The sequence below is a fragment of the Ursus maritimus genome, unplaced genomic scaffold (genome assembly GCF_017311325.1).
Source record: "Ursus maritimus isolate PB19 unplaced genomic scaffold, ASM1731132v1 scaffold_9, whole genome shotgun sequence".
Lineage (NCBI taxonomy): Eukaryota > Metazoa > Chordata > Mammalia > Carnivora > Ursidae > Ursus > Ursus maritimus.
In genome coordinates this window covers 512004-536274 of record NW_024427107.1, presented here as the reverse complement: position 1 = coordinate 536274, position 24271 = coordinate 512004, and the positions used below count along the sequence as shown (strand labels likewise).

General features: G+C 36.2%; 1 protein-coding gene across 2 annotated transcripts in view; it reads right to left on the bottom strand.

Annotated features, from left to right (window-relative positions):
* Window positions 1-24271, bottom strand: part of SPIDR (scaffold protein involved in DNA repair) — a 481232-nt gene that overhangs the window by 311683 nt on the left and 145278 nt on the right. For both annotated transcript variants that reach the window (XM_008706671.2, XM_008706670.2), the window contains exon 7: window positions 8439-8539. In XM_008706671.2, coding sequence (XP_008704893.1) covers window positions 8439-8539 — 101 coding nt within the window. The remainder of the gene's footprint in view (window positions 1-8438; window positions 8540-24271) is intronic.

Below are 24271 nucleotides of genomic sequence, written 5' to 3'. Positions count from 1 at the left end.
GATCCTCTCCTGCAACCATTCATCTCCACCATGAGATTCTAAGCATCAGCAAAGCAGGAGTATGGAAAAAGAACATGTATTTCATACAACTAAAACAAAAACAGAAATATAGGCACAGGGGCACCTGGGTTGCTCAGTTGTTGATTAAGCGTCTGCCTTCAGCTCAGGTTATGATCCCAGGGACCTGGGATTGAGCCCTACATTGGGCTCCCTGTTCTACAAGGAGCCTGCTTCTCCTTCTCCCTCTGCCTGCAGCTCCCCCTACTTGTGCTTTCTCTCTCTGTCAAATAAATAAATAAAATCTTAAAAAACAAAAAAAAAGAAAAGAAACGTAGAAATACAGGCACAAAAAAATTTCATCTGCATAAATGATGTACAGGACAATTTTATAAAAAAAGATACTACGTATTACTTAGTTGTTTACCTTTTACAATACAACTTAAAGGAGAATCAATGTTTTCAATTAGCTAACTGAAGTGACCTAAACATCCAAAAAAGCTCCCCAAAACAAACAAACAAAAAAACCCCACCCCATATTGTTTAACAACAGGCAGGGAAAACAGGATTTTAAAAAGTAGTGGCCCTGTCTCCCATTCCCAAATCAGCTTTCTTCATTTAACAAATAATTTCTGATTCTACGGACTAACAACAGAACATTCTGGGTACTTTCATGATCTGGAAGGCATAGTGCAGCTCTCAAGGGTTCTGGAGATGACTGGTGACATGAAGAAGTGTGTAAGCACTGCCTCACTCAATACCTGGCAGGAAGAAGCATTCAGTGGGAGCCATCACTTATATTATCTGCATCAGTCTGAACTCTAGTCTCACCTATTTGCATCATTTCTAAAAAACTTTCAAGTCTGGTATTCAGAAATCCAAGAAAAAATAACAAATGGCAGATTTTTTCCCCTAAATTCAGAGACTCTTCTCTGGAAGAGAAGAGAGCAACAAATAAAAACAAAAACCCCATAAAAAAAAAACCAACAAAACCATTGAAGGGGACATGTGTAATAAAATGTGACATAAGAAAAACAATAAGCAGTGAATATAATTTTGTAAAAATCATGGTGGGAAAGTTAAGGAAATCATTATTCTCAATGCAGAGACTAGGAAATTAAAATAATAAGAGAAAAGAGAAAATAAGAACTCCTGAAATCTGAACATATTTACTTTAAGTAGATACACTCATAGTGCATGGTTATCTAAAAGAGTCTGGCAGTTGAATAACTCTGTGAATTTTAAGGAGCCTCAGTACCTTGTCTAGGTGAACCAGCACGGGCATTATACCAACTAACTGGGGAGAGGTCCTGAGGGGCTGGCTAGTGGTGTTAAGTGGAAAGCAAGGTTTCCCTGGTGGCAGTATGAAGATGCTGTTGAGCAATGTGGGAGAATGGCATTATACAAGTTATAATATTTTGTGGCCTACACTTCAAAATTTCAACTCACCATGACCCAGTGGCAAAACACAAAAAAATATAAAAAATCCTAATACAAAAGCTATTAAATACAAATATCAATATGAATAACTAAGTTCATTCTTTGCTTTTGTAATACTAATCTAAGCTCAAGACAACCTATTTATTACGTTTGAAACACATACACGTGCACAGAAAACCTACATTATTTTTGCCTTCTCAGGCATATCAAACAGGTGTTCCAAAGTGAGAACTCACACACACATGCTCAGTGACCACTCTCAACATATCTGATAGACCCAAGTTGAGGAAAAAGAAAATTCAGAGAGAATTCTGCTTTGGACACCAGTAAATGCTACTGCACTTCACTGATTTTACTTGTTTCTCCCCACTCCCCAATAATCTTTTTCAAATATAGAGTGAACTTTTCAGAACAAAAATCTCATAGTGAAAAATAATTTATCTTAAGAACATCTTTTTTTTTTTTTTTTTGGTTCCACTTTCCTTTTTTTCCCCTTACTCTCTTCCTAAGCAATACAAGGAGTTCACAGGTTTTGTCCATCTAAGAATATACTTAACTATTTCTGGTTTTAAAAACTTAAATATCAAACATATTGTGAAAATATCTGTCATGCTCTTACTAAAACACAGGTTGGACAATGGAACCAGGGCACAGACTTTGCTATACTCATGTCTCCAGAACTCAGTCATGACACAGGCATATATTCTCAGTGCTGGCCTGGATCTGCCTCCCAACAATCTACCTAGAACAAGATGGGCTATGATCACAGGCCACTGACAGTTTGATGCAAATCTGCCTCTGCTACCTGCTGGCCAGACACACAGGGCTGTGCCTGTTCGCATTCTCTTCATCCTTAAATAGTATCAGAAGACCTAACTGGAAGGGTTATCGTGAGGATTAAATGGGTTAACAAATACGTGAAATGCTTTGGATATCACGTAATAAAAACTGGCCATCACAAAGCAGTATTGGAAAACTGTTTCCTCTCAAAAAGGAAGAAGAAAAATTGAATAGCTCCTGAAGAGAAATCTAGGAAATATTTTTGCCTCTATAATCATTCATTCCCTATTCCACAGCCACATTTCAAAATGCGTATTTCTAAGGCATCACTCTGGAAGGTGGGCCAGTGGTTGGAGTGGACAAAATAGAGGGGACTAAGAAGGATAAATGTCCAATTATAAGATAAGTAAGTCATGGAGATGAAAAGTACAGCACAGGGGATATAGTTAGTATAGTTAACAATATAATGTAATAACATTGTATGGTGACAGATGGCAACTACACTTAAGGTGAGCACTGAGTAATGCACAGAATTGCCAAATCATTATGTTGTACACTTGAAACTAATATAACATATGTCAACTACACTTCAACAAATTTTAAGAAAACCCAATCATGGCCTCCAGGCCCTGAGTGGTCAGGTCTGTGGCCCCCTCTTCTCTGCCTGTCAACTCACACCCCCATCTACACTAGCATTCATGTGCAGCACACATACCTCTCTCTGCCCTTTAAACAGCCAACCTCAGTCCCTCCTTAATAATCACAAAAAACAAAACAACAACAAAAAACAATAGCTAAGGAAATAGGCACACATTTAAAATTCATTCAAGTTTGAAGAACCTTGAGATATGTCTTTTATATTGAAATGTACTCAAAGGTACAAACAGGGAAAACAAAACTAATTATTAAATGGTATAAGTGGGAGTTATAAAATAGCTCAGAAAAGTAAGCTATACATGAGGGAAGAAAAGAAAAATTAAAATCCACAAAGCAAAGGTGTTAAAGAAATTTTTATGTTATGTTAGAAATATTCACTGAAATATTTGATATTAACATACAACGTCTGGACATGCACTTACTATAACACCTGGTAATTGCTGCCCTGATCATTTATACCAGAAAAAGGAAAACCTATGTTCACTCAAGCACTTGTACACTAATGTTCATAACACCTTTATTTGTAATAGCTCAAATTTGGAAATGATCAAACTGTCCCTCAGCATGCTCACTGTTAAACAAACTGGTACATCCACATCATGGACTACTACTCACCAGTAAAAGGAAGTTAACTATTGATATACATACAAACTTGGATAAATCTTGAGGGAATTATGCTGAGTGAAAAAAGCCAATCCTGAAAGGTTACACACCATATTATTCCATTGATAACAACATTTTTGAAATGACAAAACTATGGAAATGTGGTGAGCAGATTACTGGTTGTGAGGTGTTAGAGAGGAGGGTAGAAAAGAGCTGGCTGTAGCTGTAAAAGGGTAGCATGAAGGATTCTTGTGGTGATGGACGATTCTGTATCCAGACTGTGGTGCTGTGGTGGTGGGCAGCTGAATCTATACATGATAAAATTACATAAAAACACACACACATACACACAAACCCACAAGTATATGTAAAACTGGTAAAATTTGAATAAGGTCAGTGAATTGTATCCTGGATTCATATTCTGGCTGTGCTATCGTACTTTGGTTAGGAAAGATGTCATTGTTGGGGGAAAGCAGGTGGAGGGTACAGAAAATCATTATCGTTTCTTACAACTGCATGAGTTACATGTCAATCTATAGCTATCTGAAAATAAAATATTTTCAAAAAGGGCAGAAAAATGTGTTGGAGACAATCACTCAAACATTTCAAATCAATAAGGAAGTTCACATCCTTCCTCACTATGGATTAATTAGATAATACTCTTCAAATTGGAACAAATGTAAGAAGAAAGGCCTCAAGTAAATAATTACAATCTACATATTAATTTTGTAAACCATTCTTCTCATGTATGAAGGAAATAAAGATAGACGGAGTGAGATATGCTATACTTAATATCTAACCAAAAACCAAAATGTGGTTCATAAAATTACTACTAATTTCTAGATTTCCGGTAAACCCATTAGTAGAAGGGAAAGCCAAGCCCGATGTATTCACCTGTTCAGTCGAAACTAACCTAAGATGAACAATCCACTTCCATGTGTGAGAAACAAAATGGAACTCTGACTTCAATACTTGTAAACCCAAAGTTACATCCAAACCCTAAGGAAGAGGAGAAGCTGGTTTTGGCTGCTTCTGAACTATTAGATCTGGTATGAAAATGACCTCAGAATAATTCAGTGTCTCTATTTTCACCATCTACTGAGTGCTGACTCTGTCCTGCAGCTGTGTGGCTTCCATGAAGTATCAAATTTATTGTTAGCACAAGCTCAATAGTTGAGATACTACTGTTACACTCACTTATGACAGGGAAATTAAGAGGCTCAGAGCATTTAGATTAGTAACATAGATATTTTAATAAATCCATCATTAAACCTCAGCTATTTACTAAATTTTCACCCTTGGGATTGGGGGTAGAGGAAGCTACCTCTATTTAATATTTGTAAGTTTTTCTTTTATTTACTCAGTTACTATAAATATGTAGAAATAAGAAAACATAAATTTGTAAACTGAAAGAAAAAGCTTTTTCTGCCAGGTCACAAAGTAAACAAATTAGTGAAATTTTCTTCCTAATACATGTTTATAATAAATTATATCAAAAGGAATGAGAAAAATGGCACAATGTATTACAGGACACCAAGAAGAGGATGTAATAGACCTGAAAAATAAGAAATTCATCTAAAAGAAAGAAATGAAAAATAAAATCCACATCTAAAAAATGTTCGGACTTGTAAAAGAAAAACCTGTTGGAAGGGCACCTGGCTGACTCAGTCGGTAGAGCACATGATTCTTGACCTCAGGGTTGTCAGTTTGAGCCTCAGGTTGTGCATGGAATCTACTTACAAAACAAAAGAAAGTAAACTCCATTGGAGATAGGCACATTCATATACCAAAGTAATGGATTCATTTTTGGCTCTGTGTTTTTGTTTCATTTTGCCTTTGTATTTTATTCATGGTATAATTTATATACCCTCTATCCCCAAATTATACGGGACATTCCAAATAAGCTATTTGGTGTTTATGAGCCAAATAAAGGTCTTATTTTCCCCCCTTCATTCCAGGCACACAGTCACACTTGTTTGACTTGGTATTTTTCTATTCCAACTTCCAGAAGATACTCATTCTACTCTGTGCTTGACAATTTGGTCAATTCACTGTAATGAGAAGCCTGGACAACAACGTAGAATGACTTCTAGTATATATTAACATGAATAATTAAGAAGACAATCTGCCACCTCCCTATCAAAATCATAAGATTTCAGGGTATCCTACACAAGATTCATGATTCAGAACCTTCAAATTTATGTCCTAAGCTCCTTAAAATAGTGCTCTCTCAAGAATGTGATATGGACCTTCACACTGAAAGACGACATTTTCCCCAAACAAAATCACATTGTATCAATATTTCTAATTTTGCTGGTTCCTTAATCACTTGCCTTCCTAAATCCTAACTTTCTCCAGCCCAAACAGATCATCTAATGAAGGTCCACATAGATTAGTGAATAAGAACATGGACTACAGAGATAACCTCAAACCTGGGCTTACTCATCTATACCATACATTCATTCGATCTACAACTTTTTTCTTTTTTTTTCATTCATTTTATTTTATTTATTTATTTGAAAGAGAGTGATAGAGAGAGAATGAGCAGGAAAAGCAGCAGAGGGAGAGGGAGAAGCAGCCTCCCCGCTGACTAGGAAGCCCATGACCCCATCCCAACTTCTCAATACAAAGCTGATCTATATCACTAAGAAATAAAAGTTGCCTCATTGAAACCTACTTAAATATTTATATCCACTCAAAAAGAAATCCAAGCTTACTATTCTCTTATATGATTACTTCAAAGGAAGGAAGGCAAAAGCAGAACAGGAACGAAGAGTAAGTCTGAGAACGTAGGTGGCAAAGCCATATTTTTCTGGTTCAAGTAGAACAAAAGAAATTTTTAATGCATAGAACCCCAAACTAAATTCAAAATGACACAAAGTTAAACAGAACTACTTAGAGGTGGAGGTGAATAGATTATGGGAGAAAGCGATCACTCCAAGTCAAGGACATTCATATTTGAGAGGTTAAGTATATATATGTAAGTATTTATAAATAGGAGAACATGAAAGAGCACCAAAATATAAATAGAACAGGAAAGATTATTAAAATGAGATAACATATTATTAAACCACAAATGGTACTTGTTAATTTTTATTAAGTAAGTCTTAAAAGAAAAAGATCACAAGTTAATCATAGGGCTAATATCGTGCTATTTATTATATTCTACCTCAACACTGATTAGTTCAAGGAGGGATACATGTCTCAGTAGATCAATGAAAATCACTTCAGAATTTCTGGTAAAAGACTGGAAAAGAAAACATTATTTTTATTGGATTTGAACCTGTGAGTTACCACATGGAAAAGACCTGACAACCTTTTCAGACCAATATGCCTGAAGCATAAAATCTCCTCCCTCTGGCTTTCAATTATAAGCACTATTAAATTCTTTTTTGGGCTTAAGCCAGAGTATTACTGACTTCCCTAAGTAATACAACTTGTCAACTTTTATATATGCTTGGCTTTCTGACTGATTAAATGAGTTGTAAAGATGATTATTTAATATAATCCTTGTTTTAAAAAAATGACAAGATACAAATTAATAAATGTAACAACAGGCTGATTCATAGCACCATGTAACAAAAAAAGTATTCTTGGGTCATAGTTACCAGGTCATCCTGATACATATTATAATACTCTAATACAAGAATGTGAAAGAGAAAAGACAGTTGCTAAAAGATAGCTGGAAAGGATTTTATTTTATTTTATTTTATTTTATTTTATTTTATTTTATTTGAGATTTATTTATTTGTTGAGAGACAGAGAGAGCCAGTAAGTGGAGAAGGGGCAAAGGGAGAGAAAATCCAAGCAGACTCCTGTTGAGCATGAAGTCCTATGTGGGACTCGATCTCACGACCCATGAGATCAGGACCTGAGCCAAAACCAAGAGTTGGGCGCTGAAGTGACTGAGCCATCCAAGCACCCCTACTTTATTTTTAAGATTTTTAAATTTAGGTAATCTCTATAACCAACATGGGGCTCAAACTCACAACTCTGAGATCAAGAGTCAGATGTTCCACCAACTGAGCCAGCCAGCTGCCAGCTGGTAAGTATTTTAAAGATAATAAATGAGATCAGAATTAAAAAGTCTTCCAGAAAAATGCACAAGAGTTGACAACATACTACTTGAGTATTCTATCTAGCACTCCTGTTCTATTTTGCATGCTAACATTTGCCAAAATAACCTGTGAGCATATTAAAATGCCCATTCCAAGGATCCCCCTGGAGATAAAACTACTAATAGATTTGGAATAGATGACCATGCCCACCCACCTCTTCCCCACCTCCTGATGGAGAGACCATTCAGGAAGAAATCAGTCTCACAGGAAAGGAAAGGAAGCTTTTCTAGGTATATGAAATATTTTTAATATCAAAACAATTGTTAAGAAACAAGATTTTCAGTCACTTCCTTGTAGTATCAACTTTCAAACTACATTTTGCAATTCATTAGAAGGGAACTACATCAATTTAGTGAGACTAGGATTATGGTAAAAATAAGAGAATGAAGAGTATATCATACCTACTAAGGTTAGTGTTGTTATAAAAATGTTTCAGGGGTGTGTGTGTGTGTGTGTGTGTGTATGTGTGCATGCAAGGCATGTGTGCACTGGGAAAAGATATAAGATGTACTTCTTACTAAGGGTCGCAGTCACAAAAGTTTGAAAGCTACTGGCTTTCAGATACAGCAAAAGATAAAACAAAAGAAAGGCCTAATACAGCACCCTCCAAGTCAGATAAAAAAAATAGTCTTCTATCGAACTGTGAGAAGTTCTACAGGGAGGGATCAGTAGACCTTAAAGAATGGACTCCTCTTTCAGAACAATTTGTGAGACCTAAAGGACACCTGGAGAAAAAGAAAATGTCATGAAAATAGTAATGATCAAATTTATATATCTTAATGTAAAATACTTTCAACTGGTACATTCTTTACTCACAGTCTCAGATTTCAGTGCAGGTCTTACCTGAGAGTGTCTTTTGGTAAGAAACACACTGATGTCTCCACAAAGAAATGGCCGATCTCTCTCGATTCTGCAGGCTATTTAGTCTTTCTGCTAGCCTGCCCCTGTTTAATGAATTATATTGTATTAAGTTAGTTAAAAGAAATGTTTCAGAATAGTTGGAATATTTATATTTTATACTCTCCAACCAGAGACAAATAGAACATACAAATTCTAACTTATCTGTCATTAAATTGTCTTCCTAGAGGCCAACCCTCCTAGATCAGTAACCTTTTTTTAAGACTTCTTGGAAGGTCAGTTTCTCAATTCTTAGAAATACAAACTACTCTCAGATCAATTTGACTTTCTTTCTATTCTTTCCTAGTTTATTCCATAAACATATACTGATCATATCTTTCCTGTTCTACCTAGCAAAGTGCTAGGTGCCAGGGATGCACAGAAGGCAATGAGCCATGCCATGGGGGAGCCTCACAATCTGCTCACCTCACAATTTGACAAAACATATAAATTAAACTGTGGTCAGAATTGTAGTCAAGAATAAAACCTGCAAACTGCTGATAGGCAGAACATTAAATAAGAAAATTTGGGTATGGGTTTATTAATTGGACCACAGAGACAATTGAGTATTAATCACAAGCACACAGCAAGGATACCAACATTATAAAAATAAAAAAAATATAAAGAAACTTCCATGTATGGCAGGAAGATGATTCATAAAAATGGACATACTTCACAAAAATCCTTACCCATCAATGAATAATATATATAATATTATACTACTATATATTATTACACTAATATAATTATATTATTATACTAATATTTATATATTATAATTATACACTGTTATAGAATCATTACATTGTTATATATTATATGATATAATAAATATAATGTAATAAGTATTTTATATTAACATAATATAATGCTTATAATATATTAACATATATTAAAGCATATATAATATGTATCTTCGTTGAAATGTATATTATAAATACATAGGAACATATATATACAAATATTTTTGATTCAGTAAACTACCTAGGGACAGAGAAGTCACCAGCTCCTAACACATCTGTGCTCTCAAGAAAAATCAGGATCAGTTGTTAACCACCATTATGACCACATGCTACATATATATTATCTCATACATGTATCAGCTCACTGATCATTTCAGTACATAGATAATATGCTGAAGATAGAAAAAAGAGATCACTTTTCTAATAATATACCTTTATTAAGAAAGAATAAACATCAATAACTACCAAATAGATGATAAAAATCAAAGCTTAGAGAGAGGTTAAGGAAATTCTCCAATATTACATAACCAGCCACATGATGAAATAAGTTGTTGAAACCAGAAAAGACTTATCATAGTGCCCAGCATTTGAACCTTCAAGAAATAGTAGTCATTGGTGTTACTGATTTTATGATTTTTACTTGCACCCTATGTTCTTTCACTGAAATGACTGAAAGATCTTATTTTTATACATATTATGTGTATTATCATACTACCTACTTTGTTTTTCTATAGACACCTATTTTCCTATGGCACTATTATTTCTGTGTAGTGTATAAATATAAATATATATACATATATATTTAAAATTCTCATAATCACAAATATGCGGAAGAACCTCTACTTTATATATGTCTATCTGTACTTAATATATGTATAAGCTCTGCTTCATATCATTCTGTTTACAGAAAGTAACTCATTTATATACCTTCTCTAAACAACATTATAAGAGTAGGTACTATCGCCATCTTCATTTTACACATGATAAACTGAGGCACTGAGAAATTAAACACCTGTGCAAGATGAGACATGTGATAAGCGGCACACCTGGATGCACACCTAGGCAGTCTGGCTCCAGAGTTCATAAGCTTAGCTTCAGTGATGCATCTACTGCCTCTTAGTACTACTTAAAAAGAAACTCATACTAAACACAAGAAAAAAAGCAAAACACTGTATTCTTTGTACAATGATCTAGATAGCTATTTGTCAAATGCTGGTTTTCAATCCTACGACTGTGAAGAAAAGAAAAAAGAAAAAAAGACAAAATGCAATCTGAAAGCAGTATACGGTTAAGGCCATATCCCCAAGTAAACTGTAGAATCTCACAAGTAAACTGTAGGAATTAGAAGATGAAAAGTAAAAAGATAGAGTAAAAATAAATGTAGAACAGTTCTCTGCATGTGGGAATATCTCGAGCCATAAGATAGAATCAGCATTTGAGCTTGCTTTTAGTCATTAGGAGGTGTGCTGATGCTTCACAGAATATCTCTGCTCTAATCCGCCCAGAGAAATTCTCATCAGATGCAACAAAACTTAGGAATGGAAACACCATGACTTCTATTCAACAGTCATAATTCTAGTAAAAACCTATACGACGTTATTTTTTTAAAGATTTTATTTATTAATTTGAGAGAGAGTACAAGTGAGAGAGCACAAGCAAAGGGAGCAGCAGAGGGAGAGGGAGAAGCCGACTCCCCACTGAACAGGGAGCCTGACCTGGAGCTCAGTCTCAGGACCCTGAGATCATGACCTGAGCCAAAGGCAACTGCTTAACTGACTTAGCCACCCAGGTGCCCCCTATACCACATTTAAAAAAAAAAAAAAAAAAGTCATGCAAGCAGTTCAAGAAGGCTTTGTTTATATACATGGAAATTAACTTTTTTTTTTTAGTTCCATTGAAGTATAACTGACAGATTTACTAAGATATTTAAAGTGTACATTGTGGTGATTTGATATACATTGTGAAAGGATTCCTCCCATCTAGTTAATTAACAAATTTGTTACACACATATTTAACTTCTGCATGTGCGTATGAGAACATTAAAGCTCTACTCTCTTAGCAAATTTCAATTGTACAGTACAATGTTAACAACATTAGTCAGTGTGTTTTACTTTTCTTTCTAAACTAACATCAGATTTTTTTGTTCTTCAATCTGAAAAACTGTTAAATCATATCAAAGCTCAAAGGTAGTAGCCATTACTGTATGTTACTTTAAATCCTCAGAACTTATTCATCTTATACCTGGTACCCTTTTACCACATTCTCCATATATACACAACAGGTGCTGGCAACCACTATTTTTTTTTTTAAGATTATTTATTTATTTATTTGACAGAGGTAGACAGCCAGCGAGAGAGGGAACACAAGCAGGGGGAGTGGGAGAGGAAGAAGCAGGCTCCCAGCAGAGGAGCCTGATGTGGGGCTCGATCCCAGGACTCTGGGATCACGCCCTGTGCTGAAGGCAGACGCTTAATGACTGAGCCACCCAGGCGCCCCTGGCAACCACTTTCTTACTCTATTTCTATGAGTTTGACTTCTTTTTTGTTTTTAGATTCCACTTACAAGTGATACCATGCAGTACTTACCTTTCTCTGTCTAGCTTATTTCACTTTGTATAATGCCCTGAAGGTCCATCTATGTTGTCACAAATGGCAGGACTCCCAACTGTGTGTGTGTGAGAGAGAGAGTGCACGTGCGCATGCACACACATCCATCTTATCCATTTATCCACTGGCTGAGATTATGTTGTTTCCACTATTTTGAATAATGCTATGATAAACATGGGAGTGCAAATATCTCTTTGATATCCTGTTTTAATTTCTTATGGATTTATTACTGAATGGTGAATTGGTGGATCATAAGATAGTTCTATATTTATTTTTTAAGAAACCTCCATACTGTTTTCCACAGTGACTGTACCAATTTACATTCCTACCAACAGTGCACATGGTTTCTGTTTTATTCACATCTCCACCAGCACTTGTTATCGCGTTTTTTTTTAATTTCCCTAAAGATTTATTTATTTATTTTACAGAGAGAGAGTGCACGCATGCCCACAAGCAGTGGGAGGGATAGAGGGAGAGAAGCAGACTTCCAATGACTGCGGAGCCCAAGACAGGGCTTGATCTCATGACCCTGAGATCATGACCTGAGCCAAAATCAAGAGTCAGTTGCTCAACATACTGAAACACCCAGGTGCCCACATCTCGTCTTTTTGATGATAACCATTCTAACAGATATGATTGATATCTCACTGAATCTTGTCTTACATTACCCTGATGATTAGTGATGTAGAGCACCTTTTTCATGTACCAGTTGGCCATCTGTATGTCTTCTTTGGATAAGTATTCAGTTCCTCTGCCCATTTTTAATTGTTTTGGTTGTTTGTTTATTTATTTGTTTTTGCTCAGTTGTAGGCATTCATTATGTATTTTGGATATCAGTCTTTTAATAGATATATAATTTGCAAATATTTTCTCCCTTTCAGAAGAATGCCTTTTTCATTCTGTTAACGGTTTTCTTTTTTGGTGCAGAAGCTTTTCAGTTTGATGTAGTCTCACTTGTTTACTTTTGCTTTGGTCGCCTTTGCTTTTGGCACCAAATCCAAAAAATCACTGCCAAGATCTATGTCATGGGCTTACCCCCATGTCTTCATCTAAGAGTTTTATGGTACTGGGTCTTAAATTCAAATCTTTAGTACATTTGAGTCAATTTTTGTGTATTGTATAAGATCATAGTCTAGTGTCATTTTTTTGCATGTGGCTGTCCAGTTTTCCCAACACCATTTATTGAAGAGACTGCCCTTTCCCCATTGTATATTCTTGGCTCCTTTGTCACAAAGAAATTGACCGTATATGCATGGGTTATTTCCAGACTTTCCATTACGTTCCATTGAAATATATGTCTGTTTTTATACCAGTACCATACTGTTTTGATTGTTACTGCTTTGTAATATAGCTTGAAGTCAGGAAGTGTGATGTCCAGCTTTGTTCTTCTTTCTCCAGATTGTTTTGGCTCTTTAAAGTCTTTTGTGGTTCCATGCAAATTTAAAATTGTTTTATTCCTGTGAAAAATGCAATTGGAATTTTGATAGGGGTTGCAACGAATCTGTAGATTGCTTTGGCAGTATTAACATACTAACAATATTAATTCTGCTAATCTATGAGAACATTTATTTTTGTCTTCCTTGATTTCTTTCATCAGTGTCTTATACTTTTCAATGTAGAGTACTTTTACCTCTTGGGTGAAATTTCTTCCTATGTATTTTTTTTTAAAGATTTTATTTACTTATTTGAGAGAGAGCATGAGCAGGGGGAGGAGCAGAGGGAGAAGGGGAAGGAGAAGTCAACTCCCTGCTGATCGGTGAGCCTGACACAGGGCTGGATCCCAGGACCTTGAGATCATGACCTGAGGTGAAGTCAGATGCTTAACCAACTGAGCCATACAGGTGCCCCTCTTCCTAGGTATTTTAATATTTTGATGCAATTATAAATGGGATTATTTTCTTAATTTCTCTTTTGGATAGTGTATAGAAATACAACAGATTTTTTTATATTGATTTTGTATCCTACAACTTCACTGAATTCATTTACTAGTTCTAACACTTTATTGCTAGAGTCTTTAGGGTTTTCTACATACAACATTATGTCATCTGAAAAAAAATGGTTTTATTTTTTTCCTCTGCAATTTAAATGGCTTTTAATTCTTTTTCTTGCCTAACTGCTATGGCTAGGACTTCTGGTAATCTGTTGAATAAAAGTGACAGGAGTGGGCATCGTTGTCTTGTTCCCCATCTTAGGAGTATCATGTCGTTGTAAGCTTATTATATGTGCCTTACTATATGTGCCTTATTATATGCGCCTTTTTATGTTGAGGTACTTTCTCTCTCAAATCATTGGCATTTTTTCTTATGAATTGATGTTGATATTTGTCAAAAGCATTTTATGCATCTGTTGAGATACTCATATGATTTTTCTCCTTCATTTTGTTAATGTAGTATATATATCTTGTTTATTGATTTCTGTATGTTGAACCATCCTTGCATCCTTGGAATCAATCCCAACTGATCATGGTGTATGAAACTTTTTTCAATTTGGTTTACTAAAACTTTATTAGGGATTTTTGTGTATGTTGAACAGAGATACTAGCTGTAATTGTCTTATGGTGCCTCTCCCTGATATTGGTATCAGAATAATGCTGGTCTTGTAAAATAACTTTGGAAACATTTCCTCCTCTCTTGTTTTTTGAAAGAGTTTGAGAAGGATTGGTAATAGTTCTTCTTTAATTGTTAGGTAGAATTTACCAGTGAAGGCATTTGTTTCTGAAATTTTCTTTGTTGGGAGGTTTTTGATTACTGATTCAATATCCTTACAAGTAATTGATCTGTTCACATTTTCTCTTTCTACCTGCTTCAGTCTTGGTATGTTGTATGTTTCTGGGATTTATCTATTTCTCTTAGGTTGTCCAATTTGTCAGTGTATAATTGTTCACAGTAGTCTCTCATGACCCTTTGTATTTCTGTGGTATCAGTTGTAATGCCTCCTCTTGGGATATCTAATTTTATACATTTGAGTCTTTATTTCATTTCTTGGTATGTCTAGATAAAGATTTCTCTATTTTTTAATCTCTTCCAAAAATCATCTTTTAGTTTCATTGATCTTTTCTATTGTCTTTTTAGTGTCTATATCATACACTGACACTCTGATTTTTATTATTTCCTTTCGTCTACTAACTTTGCACTTATTTTGTTTTCTTTTTATGATTCTTTGAGGTATAAAGTTACATTGTTTATCTCAGATCTTTCTTTTTTTCTTACTAAAGGCATTTTTAAAAATATTTCAATTTAAATTCAATTAGCCAACATCATTAGTTTCAGATGTAGTGTTCAATAATTCATCAGTTGTGTATAAACCCTAGTGCTCATCACATCACGTGCCCTCCTTAATATCCATCACCCAATCACCCCATCCCCCTCCATTAACCTTCCCCCCCCCGCCAGCAACCTTCAGTTTTTTTCCTATAGTTCGGAGTCTCTCATGGTCTGTCTCCTTCTCTGATGACTTCCCATTCCCTCCCTATTTTCCTCTGTGCTGTTTCTTATATTCCACATATGCGTGAAACCATATGATAATTGTCTTTCTCTAATTGACTTATTTTGCTCAGCATTATACCCTTCTCTTCCATTCACATCAATGTAAATGGTATTTATTCTTCCTGATGTCTGAGTAATATTCCCTTGTACATATATACCACATCTTCTTTATCCATTCATCTGTCCATGGACACCTTGGCTCTTTCCAAGTTTGACTATTGTTGACAATGTTGTTATGAACATTGGGGTGCAGGTGCCCTTTCAGATCATTACATTTGTATCTTCGGGGTAAATACCTAGCAGTGAAATTTCTGGGTCATAGGGTAGCTCTACTTTTAACTTCTTGAGGAACCTTCATACTGTTTTCCAGAGTGGCTGCACCACTTGCATTCCCACCAACAGTGTAAGAGGGTTCCCCTTTCTCCACATCCTCACAAACTATGTTGTTTCCTGTCTTGTTAATTTTAGCCATTCTGACTGGTTTAAGGTGGTATTTCATTGTGGCTTTGATTTGCATTTCCCTGATGCTGAGTGATGTGGAGCATTTTTTCACATGTCTGTTGGTCATTTGTATGTCTTCTTTGGAGAAATGCCTGTTCATGACTTCTGAACATTTCTTGACTGGATTATTTGTCTTGGGGGTTTTGAGTTTGGTAAGTTCTTTATAGATTGTGGATACTAGCCCTTTATCTGATATGTCATTTGCAAATATTTTCTCCCATTACTATAGGCATTTATCTCTATGAACTTCCCTCTTAGAACTACTTTTGTTGCATCCCGTTAGTTCTGATATATTGTATTACCATTTCCTTTGGTATTGAGATTTTTTTTTTTTCTCTTGTGGTTTCTTTGACCCACTGGTTGTTCAGGAGCATGTTTTTCAATCTCCATGTATTTGCGAATTTTCCAGTTTTCTTCCTGTAATTGATTTCTAGTTTCAAACCACCGTGGTCAGAAAAGATGGCTGATATGACTTCAACCTTCTTATGTTGTTATGACTTGTTTTATGGTCTAACATATGATCTATCCAGATGTTCATGAGAAGAATGTGTACTTTGCTGTTCTTAGATGTAATGTCCTATAAATGTCTGTTAAGTCCATCTGATGTAATGTCTCTAAGTCCAATGTTTTCATAATGATTTTGTTTGGATGATCTAGCTATTGTTGAAAGTGGGATGCTGTAGTCCCCTAATATTGTATTTCTGCCTTCTTTCAGAACTGATAAATTTGCTTCATATAATTAGTGTTCCTATGGTAGGTACAAGTATTTACAATTGTGATTACATAATGATCATGTTTTATTATAGTTTGTGGCTCAAAGTCTGTTTTGTCTGATATAACTATAACAACCCCTTTGGGTTACAATTTTCACAGAATATGGTTTTCTATTCTTTCACTTTCAGTCTGTGTGCTCCTTTAAGGAATGAATGAGTTTCTTAGAGGCAGCATATAGTTGGGTCTTGTTCTTTTAATCATTCAGCCACTCTACGTCTTTTGATTGGGGAATTTAATCCCTTTATATTTAAAAGTAATTGCTGATAGATATGGACTTACTATTGCCATTTTCTTAATTGTCCTCTGCCTTTTTGTAATATGTTATTCCTTTCTTCTTTTCTTTGTCTCTTCCATTTTAATTTGATGATTTCCTATAATAGTCTGTATTGATTCCTTTCCCTTTATCTTTCTATTATAGGGTTTTTTGTTTTTTTTTTAAGATTTTACTTATTTACTTGAGAGAGAGAGCACAGAGGGAGAGTGAGAGGGAGAAGCAGACTCCCTGCTGAGCAGAGAGCCTGATGTGGGGATTAATCCCAGAATCCTGAGATCATGACCCAAGCTGAAGACAGACTTAACCGACTGAGCCACCCAGGCACCGCCTATTACAGGTTTTTACTGCGTGGTTACTATGAGGCTTATAAGACATCTTATATTTATAACAGTCTATTTTAACCTATAACAACTTAAGTTCAAATGCAGACTCGAGCTCTATATGTTTAGTCTCCCCTGCTACAATGTTTTTGATGTCACAAGTTACATCTCTTTATATTGTTTAGCCATTAACAAATTTTTGTATAGATTAATACTTTTGTCTTTTAATCTTCATATTATAAGTGATTAACCCACCTCCATCACATCATTAGAATATTCTGAAATTAACTACATATTTGTATTTACCAATGAGATTATACTTTCATGTTTTCCTGTTACTCATTAGGGTCCTTTTATTTCAGCTTGAACAAGTCCCTTTAACATTTCTTGCAAGCCTAGACTAGTGTTGATGAACTCCTTTAGCTTTTGCAGATGTGTAAAACTCTTAATTTCTCTTTCAGTTCAGAAGGACAACTTTGCTGGGTAGTGTATTTTTGGTTGGCAGCTTTTTTCCTTTTAGCACAACGAATATATCATGGGACTCCTGCCTGCCTGCCAAGTTTCTAATAAAAATCCACTGACTAAAAATCCATGGTGGTTACCTTGTATATAACTAGGTGATTTTCTCTTGCTGCTTTAAAAATTCTCTTCTTGGGATCCCTGGGTGGCTCAGTTGGATCTGCCTTTGGCTCAGGTCATGATCCCAGGGTCCTGCTTCTCCCTCTGCCTGCCATTCCCTCTGCCTGTGTTTTCTCTCTCTCTCTCTCTCTCTCTCTAATAAATAAATAAATAAATAAGATCTTTTTAAAAAATGAAAATTCTCTTCTTTAACTTTTCATAATTTAATTATGTTTCTTGGTGTGGGTCTCTTGAATTCATCTTATTTATAACTCTGTGGACTTCTTGGATCTAGATGTCTATTTCTTTCCCCAGATTAGGGAAGTTTTCAGCCATTATTTCTTCAATAAGCTTTCTGCTCCTTTCTGTCTCTCTTCTTCCTGGACAACTGTAATGCAAATATTCATCCACTTGATGGTATTCTTTAAATCCCTCAAGGTATCTCTAGTCTTTTCCGTTCTTTTCTCTTTTTGTTCCTGTGTTTGGATGAATTCCACTGCCCAATCTTGGAGTTCACTGATCTTTTCTTCCAGCTGATCTAGTCTTTTGAATTTTTCTGTAGTTACTGTATTCTTTTCAGGTCTGTGGTTTCTATTTGGTACATTCTTTTATTTTCTATCTCCTAAAATTCTCACTTTGTTCATGCATTATTCTAACCATGGAAAACATCTTTATGACTATTATTTTGAACGCTTTGTCAGACAAATCACTTATTTCCATTTCATTAAGATCTGATTCTGGAGTTTTTCCTTGTTCTTTTTTTGGAACATATTCCTGTTTCTTCATTATCCTTGATTCTCTGTTTCAGTTTCTATGCATTAGGTAAAGCAGCCCCCTCTTCCAGTCTTCATAGAGTGGTCTCGTGTAGGAGAATGAACCTTATTGTTCAGCCTGCCCTGAGCTCTTAGTTGTCTCTCAAATCTCTGCAGAAGTCAAGGCTGCCTTCTTTGCTCTTAGTAGCTCCCAGTAGTTGTGGGTGCCAATACCTATCAGTGTGCCAAAGGGTAGGATCTCAGTCAGCACTTAGATATAGGCTGACTGAAAGCTAAACCCTTAGTCAGCAGCTTTTAAAGTATGCAAGCAGACTTCTTTCAGGAAAAGACTGAGAGCTGGGCATTTTTTCCCTGCTCCCTCTGCTCTAAGTCCTCAAGAGATAACCAGGTAAGATCTGCTTCTTTATTTGCTACAGACCTGTGGGACCCACAAACCACAAGTCCCCCTAGCCATCAGAGCCAGGAGATCAAGAGAGGTACCCTCTAGGAGACACTGAAGATCTACAGTGTGCACAGAGATGTCATCTGACCTCCCTGATCTCTGGGGAGGATGAGAGTCAGTACCTAGGTGTGTGTTAAATTAGAAGCCTGGTCCTCAGGCAGCAGCAGCTTTTACAGTACACAAATAGCCACCTTTCAGGAAAAGACTGGAAGATGGGTGTTATATACTCCCTCTGTGCTGAGCCCTGGAGGGAAAACCATGGCAAGTCCAAGCCAGGTTAAGAACTATTTCTTTGTTTGCCTTAGTCTTGGGGTCTTGTGGACACAAGCCCTGTTTCAGAGCTAGGTGTTTTGGGGGTTCATCTCTCCAGTGAAAGTCTTAAAAGTTGGGGTGCTAGATGCTGGGTTCAAACTCTTTGCTCCTCATGGAAAACTAGGGAGTTATGAGTTCCCTACCTATTGTATGTCAGTATGCCAAGGGTGGGATTTATGGCTGGAGTGTATCTTACCCTTTCCTACCCCTTTCAATGTGGGTACTTTCTAATTCATCCAATGTATAGGAATTGCTCAGTTTCTGGATTTTTTTCAAGAGGAACTGCTTCATGTGTAGGTACAGATTTGGTGTCTTCATGGGGAAAGTGAGTTCAAGAAGTTCTTATATTGCCATCTTGGATCAGAGCCTCAAATCGACTCTTCAATATAGTCAGCAAAGTTACTTAGAGATAAAATTCAGAACACCAATGGAGAAAAAAAATTCACTAAGCAAGTTAAGATATTCTAATTATCTTTTATATTAAAAAAATTGATTGGTAACCTATCTGAAAAGATTCCTGGCATCAATTCAACAGGGCTAAGCATTTCTACAAAAACAGTATGAAGTGAAAAAGAATAAAGATTCAAAAATATTCCCCCCAAAAAAAATATTCCAACATTTCCAGGAAATAAGCCTATTAAAATATTTTAATAAGCTATATAAATAAAGAAAAAATAATTTAAATAAATGTAGTATAAGATTTTCAAGTTTTGCGGGGCGCCTGGGTGGCTCAGTCGTTAAGCGTCTGCCTTCAGCTCAGGGCGTTATCCCTGCGTTCTGGGATCGAGCCCCACATCAGGCTCCTCCGCTGGGAGCCTGCTTCTTCCTCTCCCACTCCCCCTACTTGTGTTCCCTCTCTCGCTGGCTGTCTCTATCTCTGTCAAATGAATAAATAAAATCTTTAAAAAAAAAAAAGATTTTCAAGTTTTGCTTTCTGTTAGATAGAATAGACATTGTAAAAAATAACCTGATGATAAGAATGGAGAAATATGGTTTTATTATTGAAAACATACTTAAATATAAGACCAATTTTTCATTGACTTTTATTAGTTATGACTTAAACAGAATGAAGCAATGAATCAAAAAGATAAAAATCAAAAAACAACAACAAAAAGAAGGCCCAAAGAGATTGAGTAATATTTCTCTATGGGGCAAACCAAGGGAAAGGGCCAGTGTTCTTCAACCTTGAAATGCCAACAAGTACTTAACTAGATCCTTACTAGTGAGCCATTATCAGGTTAAAAACAAACAAAAACCAACAATTATTTTAATCACTCGTCTATTCATTCTAGTTAAGAAAAATCTATTACTTACACCTGGGTTTTTTTTGTTTTTTTGTTTTCCTTAGCAGCAGTTTATTTCTCAGGTACTCTGTTGTCCTTCTATGACAAAAGCTGGTGATCTTTTACTGTAAGGATTATCAGGACATCAGTATTGTCGGCATTTTCATAAGAGTTCACTTCAAGAAACCAAATATTTAATGCAAAACTTTCTTTGATCATTATTAGACAGCTAAGAGATTTTCCTCTCTAAATGCATGATGCTCTAGTGCTTTCATTACAAAGCAGCCTATGAATCAAAATATGTTACCCTTTTCCCTGCTTCAGAAGGAGGTCAACAAACCAGTTTAGCAAAGCTGGCTCCTATTGTCAACAGTCTTCTTGTTTGAATGCCTGAGACTGACAACCCTAATCACATCAAACTCATTTTTAATATTTCAACACATTAACTTTAAAGGAATGACCACAAAACAGACATCCCTCATTTAATTATCACTTAGAAATCACAAGAAAACAATCATTTGCATATTGCTGGAGTTGCTTCAGCAAAAACTCTATGTCCTCAACTTCTTTGAATGTTCCTTTCATCTTACTCCTCCCCTGAGGACTCACTGGCAGTGACCCTAAACTGCAGCTGCCCTCCCTTCCCTCCTTTCCACCCAGTGGACAGGGAGGGCCAGGAAGAGACAGTCTTGCTCCTCACAAAGGCTTCCAGTTCCCTTATGCTCCAGCTGTGAAGCATAGGAGAGGAATAGTCTACCCCTACCCAGAGGCAGGCACCATCAGGGCTGTCCCACCCATCCTTTGGAGGCTTGGGCTTTAGGCTACCATTCTTGTTGATTTCAGTGCCTCCCCATTCCATGAAGTCCTCCTCCACCTAACCTCAGCCACTCATCTGCCCCATTCATTCTCTAAGTCTTGAAATTACAAATTGCTTCCCTCCACTAACTCAATTCTGAGCACCCATCATTCTTACCTGTCTAGCTTATTGCCTCTAGTATTAGCACTTTAAGTGTTTGACCAACCTCTTCCCAATCTAGAATAGGCTGGTCCTACCCCCCATCTCTTTGTACTCCACACCCTGCCTGTTCTTATTTCCTACCTTACCTGGTCTAGATTTCATAGTCCAATATTACAGTCACTACATGGAACTTTTATTGACTACTTTCATTGTACTCACTGTACAATCTCAAGCTCTGCCTGTTCCACATTTGCAGCCCTATAGTTCAATCCATATTGACTGGTTGATCTCAAACTCAAAATGACAACTCCCAATAGAACCTTATCTTGCCAAACAATCCCAATGCACATCCCTTGTCCATTGACTCCCCCACTACAGGACTATGTATCTACTCTCTATCCTTATTCCTCCAATGCCATCTCCTTGTCATTACTCTCAGCTAATGAAAATAATTTCCATTTCACTGACAAAATGGAAGTGATCAGAAAGAACTTGAGTTCCCACTGCCATATATAGCTACCTGCAACCTGAATATGAGGAGACTCTGCCCTCTGTCCACAGATGACTGTCTATGCTCCTGACCCAGCATACCCCTCCATTTGCACACTCCTGTCACCAAATCAGACACAATACCAGTAGTTATCCTTTCTTTCCCCTACTGAGGACCTTTGCTGTCAATATACAACATGTGCTATAATTCCCACCCATAAAAAAAAAAATCTCAATCTCCACATTCCTTCTAGTTAACAACAACTTCTCTACACCTCCTAAAGCAAAACTCCACCAAAGAATTTTCTATTCAAGTTGTCTTCAGTTTCTCTTTTTTCCATTCTCTTTAAACCCACAGCAGTCTGGCTTAGCCCAACCATAACACTGAGAAAGCCCCACATTCCTTGCCCTCCACAGTGCAATCCAGCAGCATCCATCACAGTTGGTTGCCCTTTTTCCTTCTCAAAGACACATCTTTACTTGACTTCCAGGACACCACACTCTTTAGATTTGATCCCTCCCACAGCAGCCTCTTCCTCTGGGCCCCAACGACTGCAGAATGCCTAGGGCTCAGGCCTCACAGAGAGATATTCCTTTCAATCTGCATTTGATCTCCTGCAAACTGACCCTGCTGGTGCTTTAAAACCATCTGTACATGGGAGCCTACATCTAGCACCAGCGCTGTCACTGAAGTTCAGAACCATATCCTATTCAGATATATAATGTACAAATGAACATAGTCAAAAGCCTCATGATTTCTTTCATCAATGTTGTATAGTTTTCAGGGTAGAGCTCTTTCATCTCCTTGGTTAAATTTATCCCTATTTTACTGTTTTTGATGCTATTGTAAATGAAATCATCTTTTTAATTTATTTTTCTGTTAATCTGTTGCTAGTGTATATATGGATCTGCTACTGATATCTGTATGTTAATTTCATATTCTGCAACTTTACTGAATTCATTGATTAGATCTAACAGTTTTTTAATGGAGTTTTTAGGATTTTTTATATACAGAATCATGATGAAAAAAAATGCAGAAAACACAAATATATGGAAAGATATCCAATGTTCATGGATTGAAAGAATTGATATTGTTAAAATGCCCACAACTACCCAAAGCCATCTATAGATTCAATGCAATCCCTATCAAGATTCCAATGGCATTTTCACAGAAATAGAAAAAGCAATCCTAAAATGTGTATGGAACCACAAGAACCCCAAATAGCCAAAGCAATCCTGAGAAAATACAATGAAGTGGGAGACTTCACACATGCTGATTTCAAGCTATATGATAAAGCTACAGCAATCAAAACAATATGGTACTGGCATAAAAACAGACACGTATAGACCAATGGAAGAGAATACAAAGCCCAGAAATAAACCCATGTATACAGAGTCAACTAAAATTTGATAAGGGTGCCAAGAATATCCAATGGAGAAAAGACAGTCTCTTCAATAAATGGTGCTGGGAAAATTGGATATTTACATGTAAAAGAATGAAACTAGACTCCTATTCTTACACTACTCACAAAAATTAACTCAAAGTGGATTAAAAACCTAATCCATAAAACCATAAAACTCCTAGAAGAAAATATAGAAAAAAAGCTCCTTGACATGGGTCTTGGCAGTAATTTTTTTGGATGACACCTAAACCACAAGGAATAAAATGAACAAGTGGGACTACATCAAACTATAAAGCTTCTACACAGTAAAAGAAATAATCAACAAAATGAAAAGGCAGCCTACAGAATAAGAGAAAATATTTACAAGTCACATACTTGATAAAGAGTTAATATACAAAATACATAAAGAATTTACACAACTCAATAGCAAAAAAACGAATAACCCAATTTTTAAAAAAATGGGCAAAGAACATGAACAGACATTTTTCTAAAGAAGATATTTAAATGACCAACAGGTACAGGAAAAGGTGTTCGACATCACTAATCATCACCTCACACTTGTTGGGATGATTATCATCAAAAAGGCAAGAGATAACAAATTATTGTTAAGATATGCAGAAAAAGGGGGCGCCTGGGTAGCACAGTCATTAAGCGTCTGCCTTCGGCTCAGGGCGTGATCCCGGTGTTATGGGATCGAGCCCCACATCAGGCTCCTCCGCTGGAAGCCTGCTTCTTCCTCTCCCACTCCCCCTGTTCCCTATCTGGCTGGCTGTCTCTCCGTCAAATAAATAAATAAAA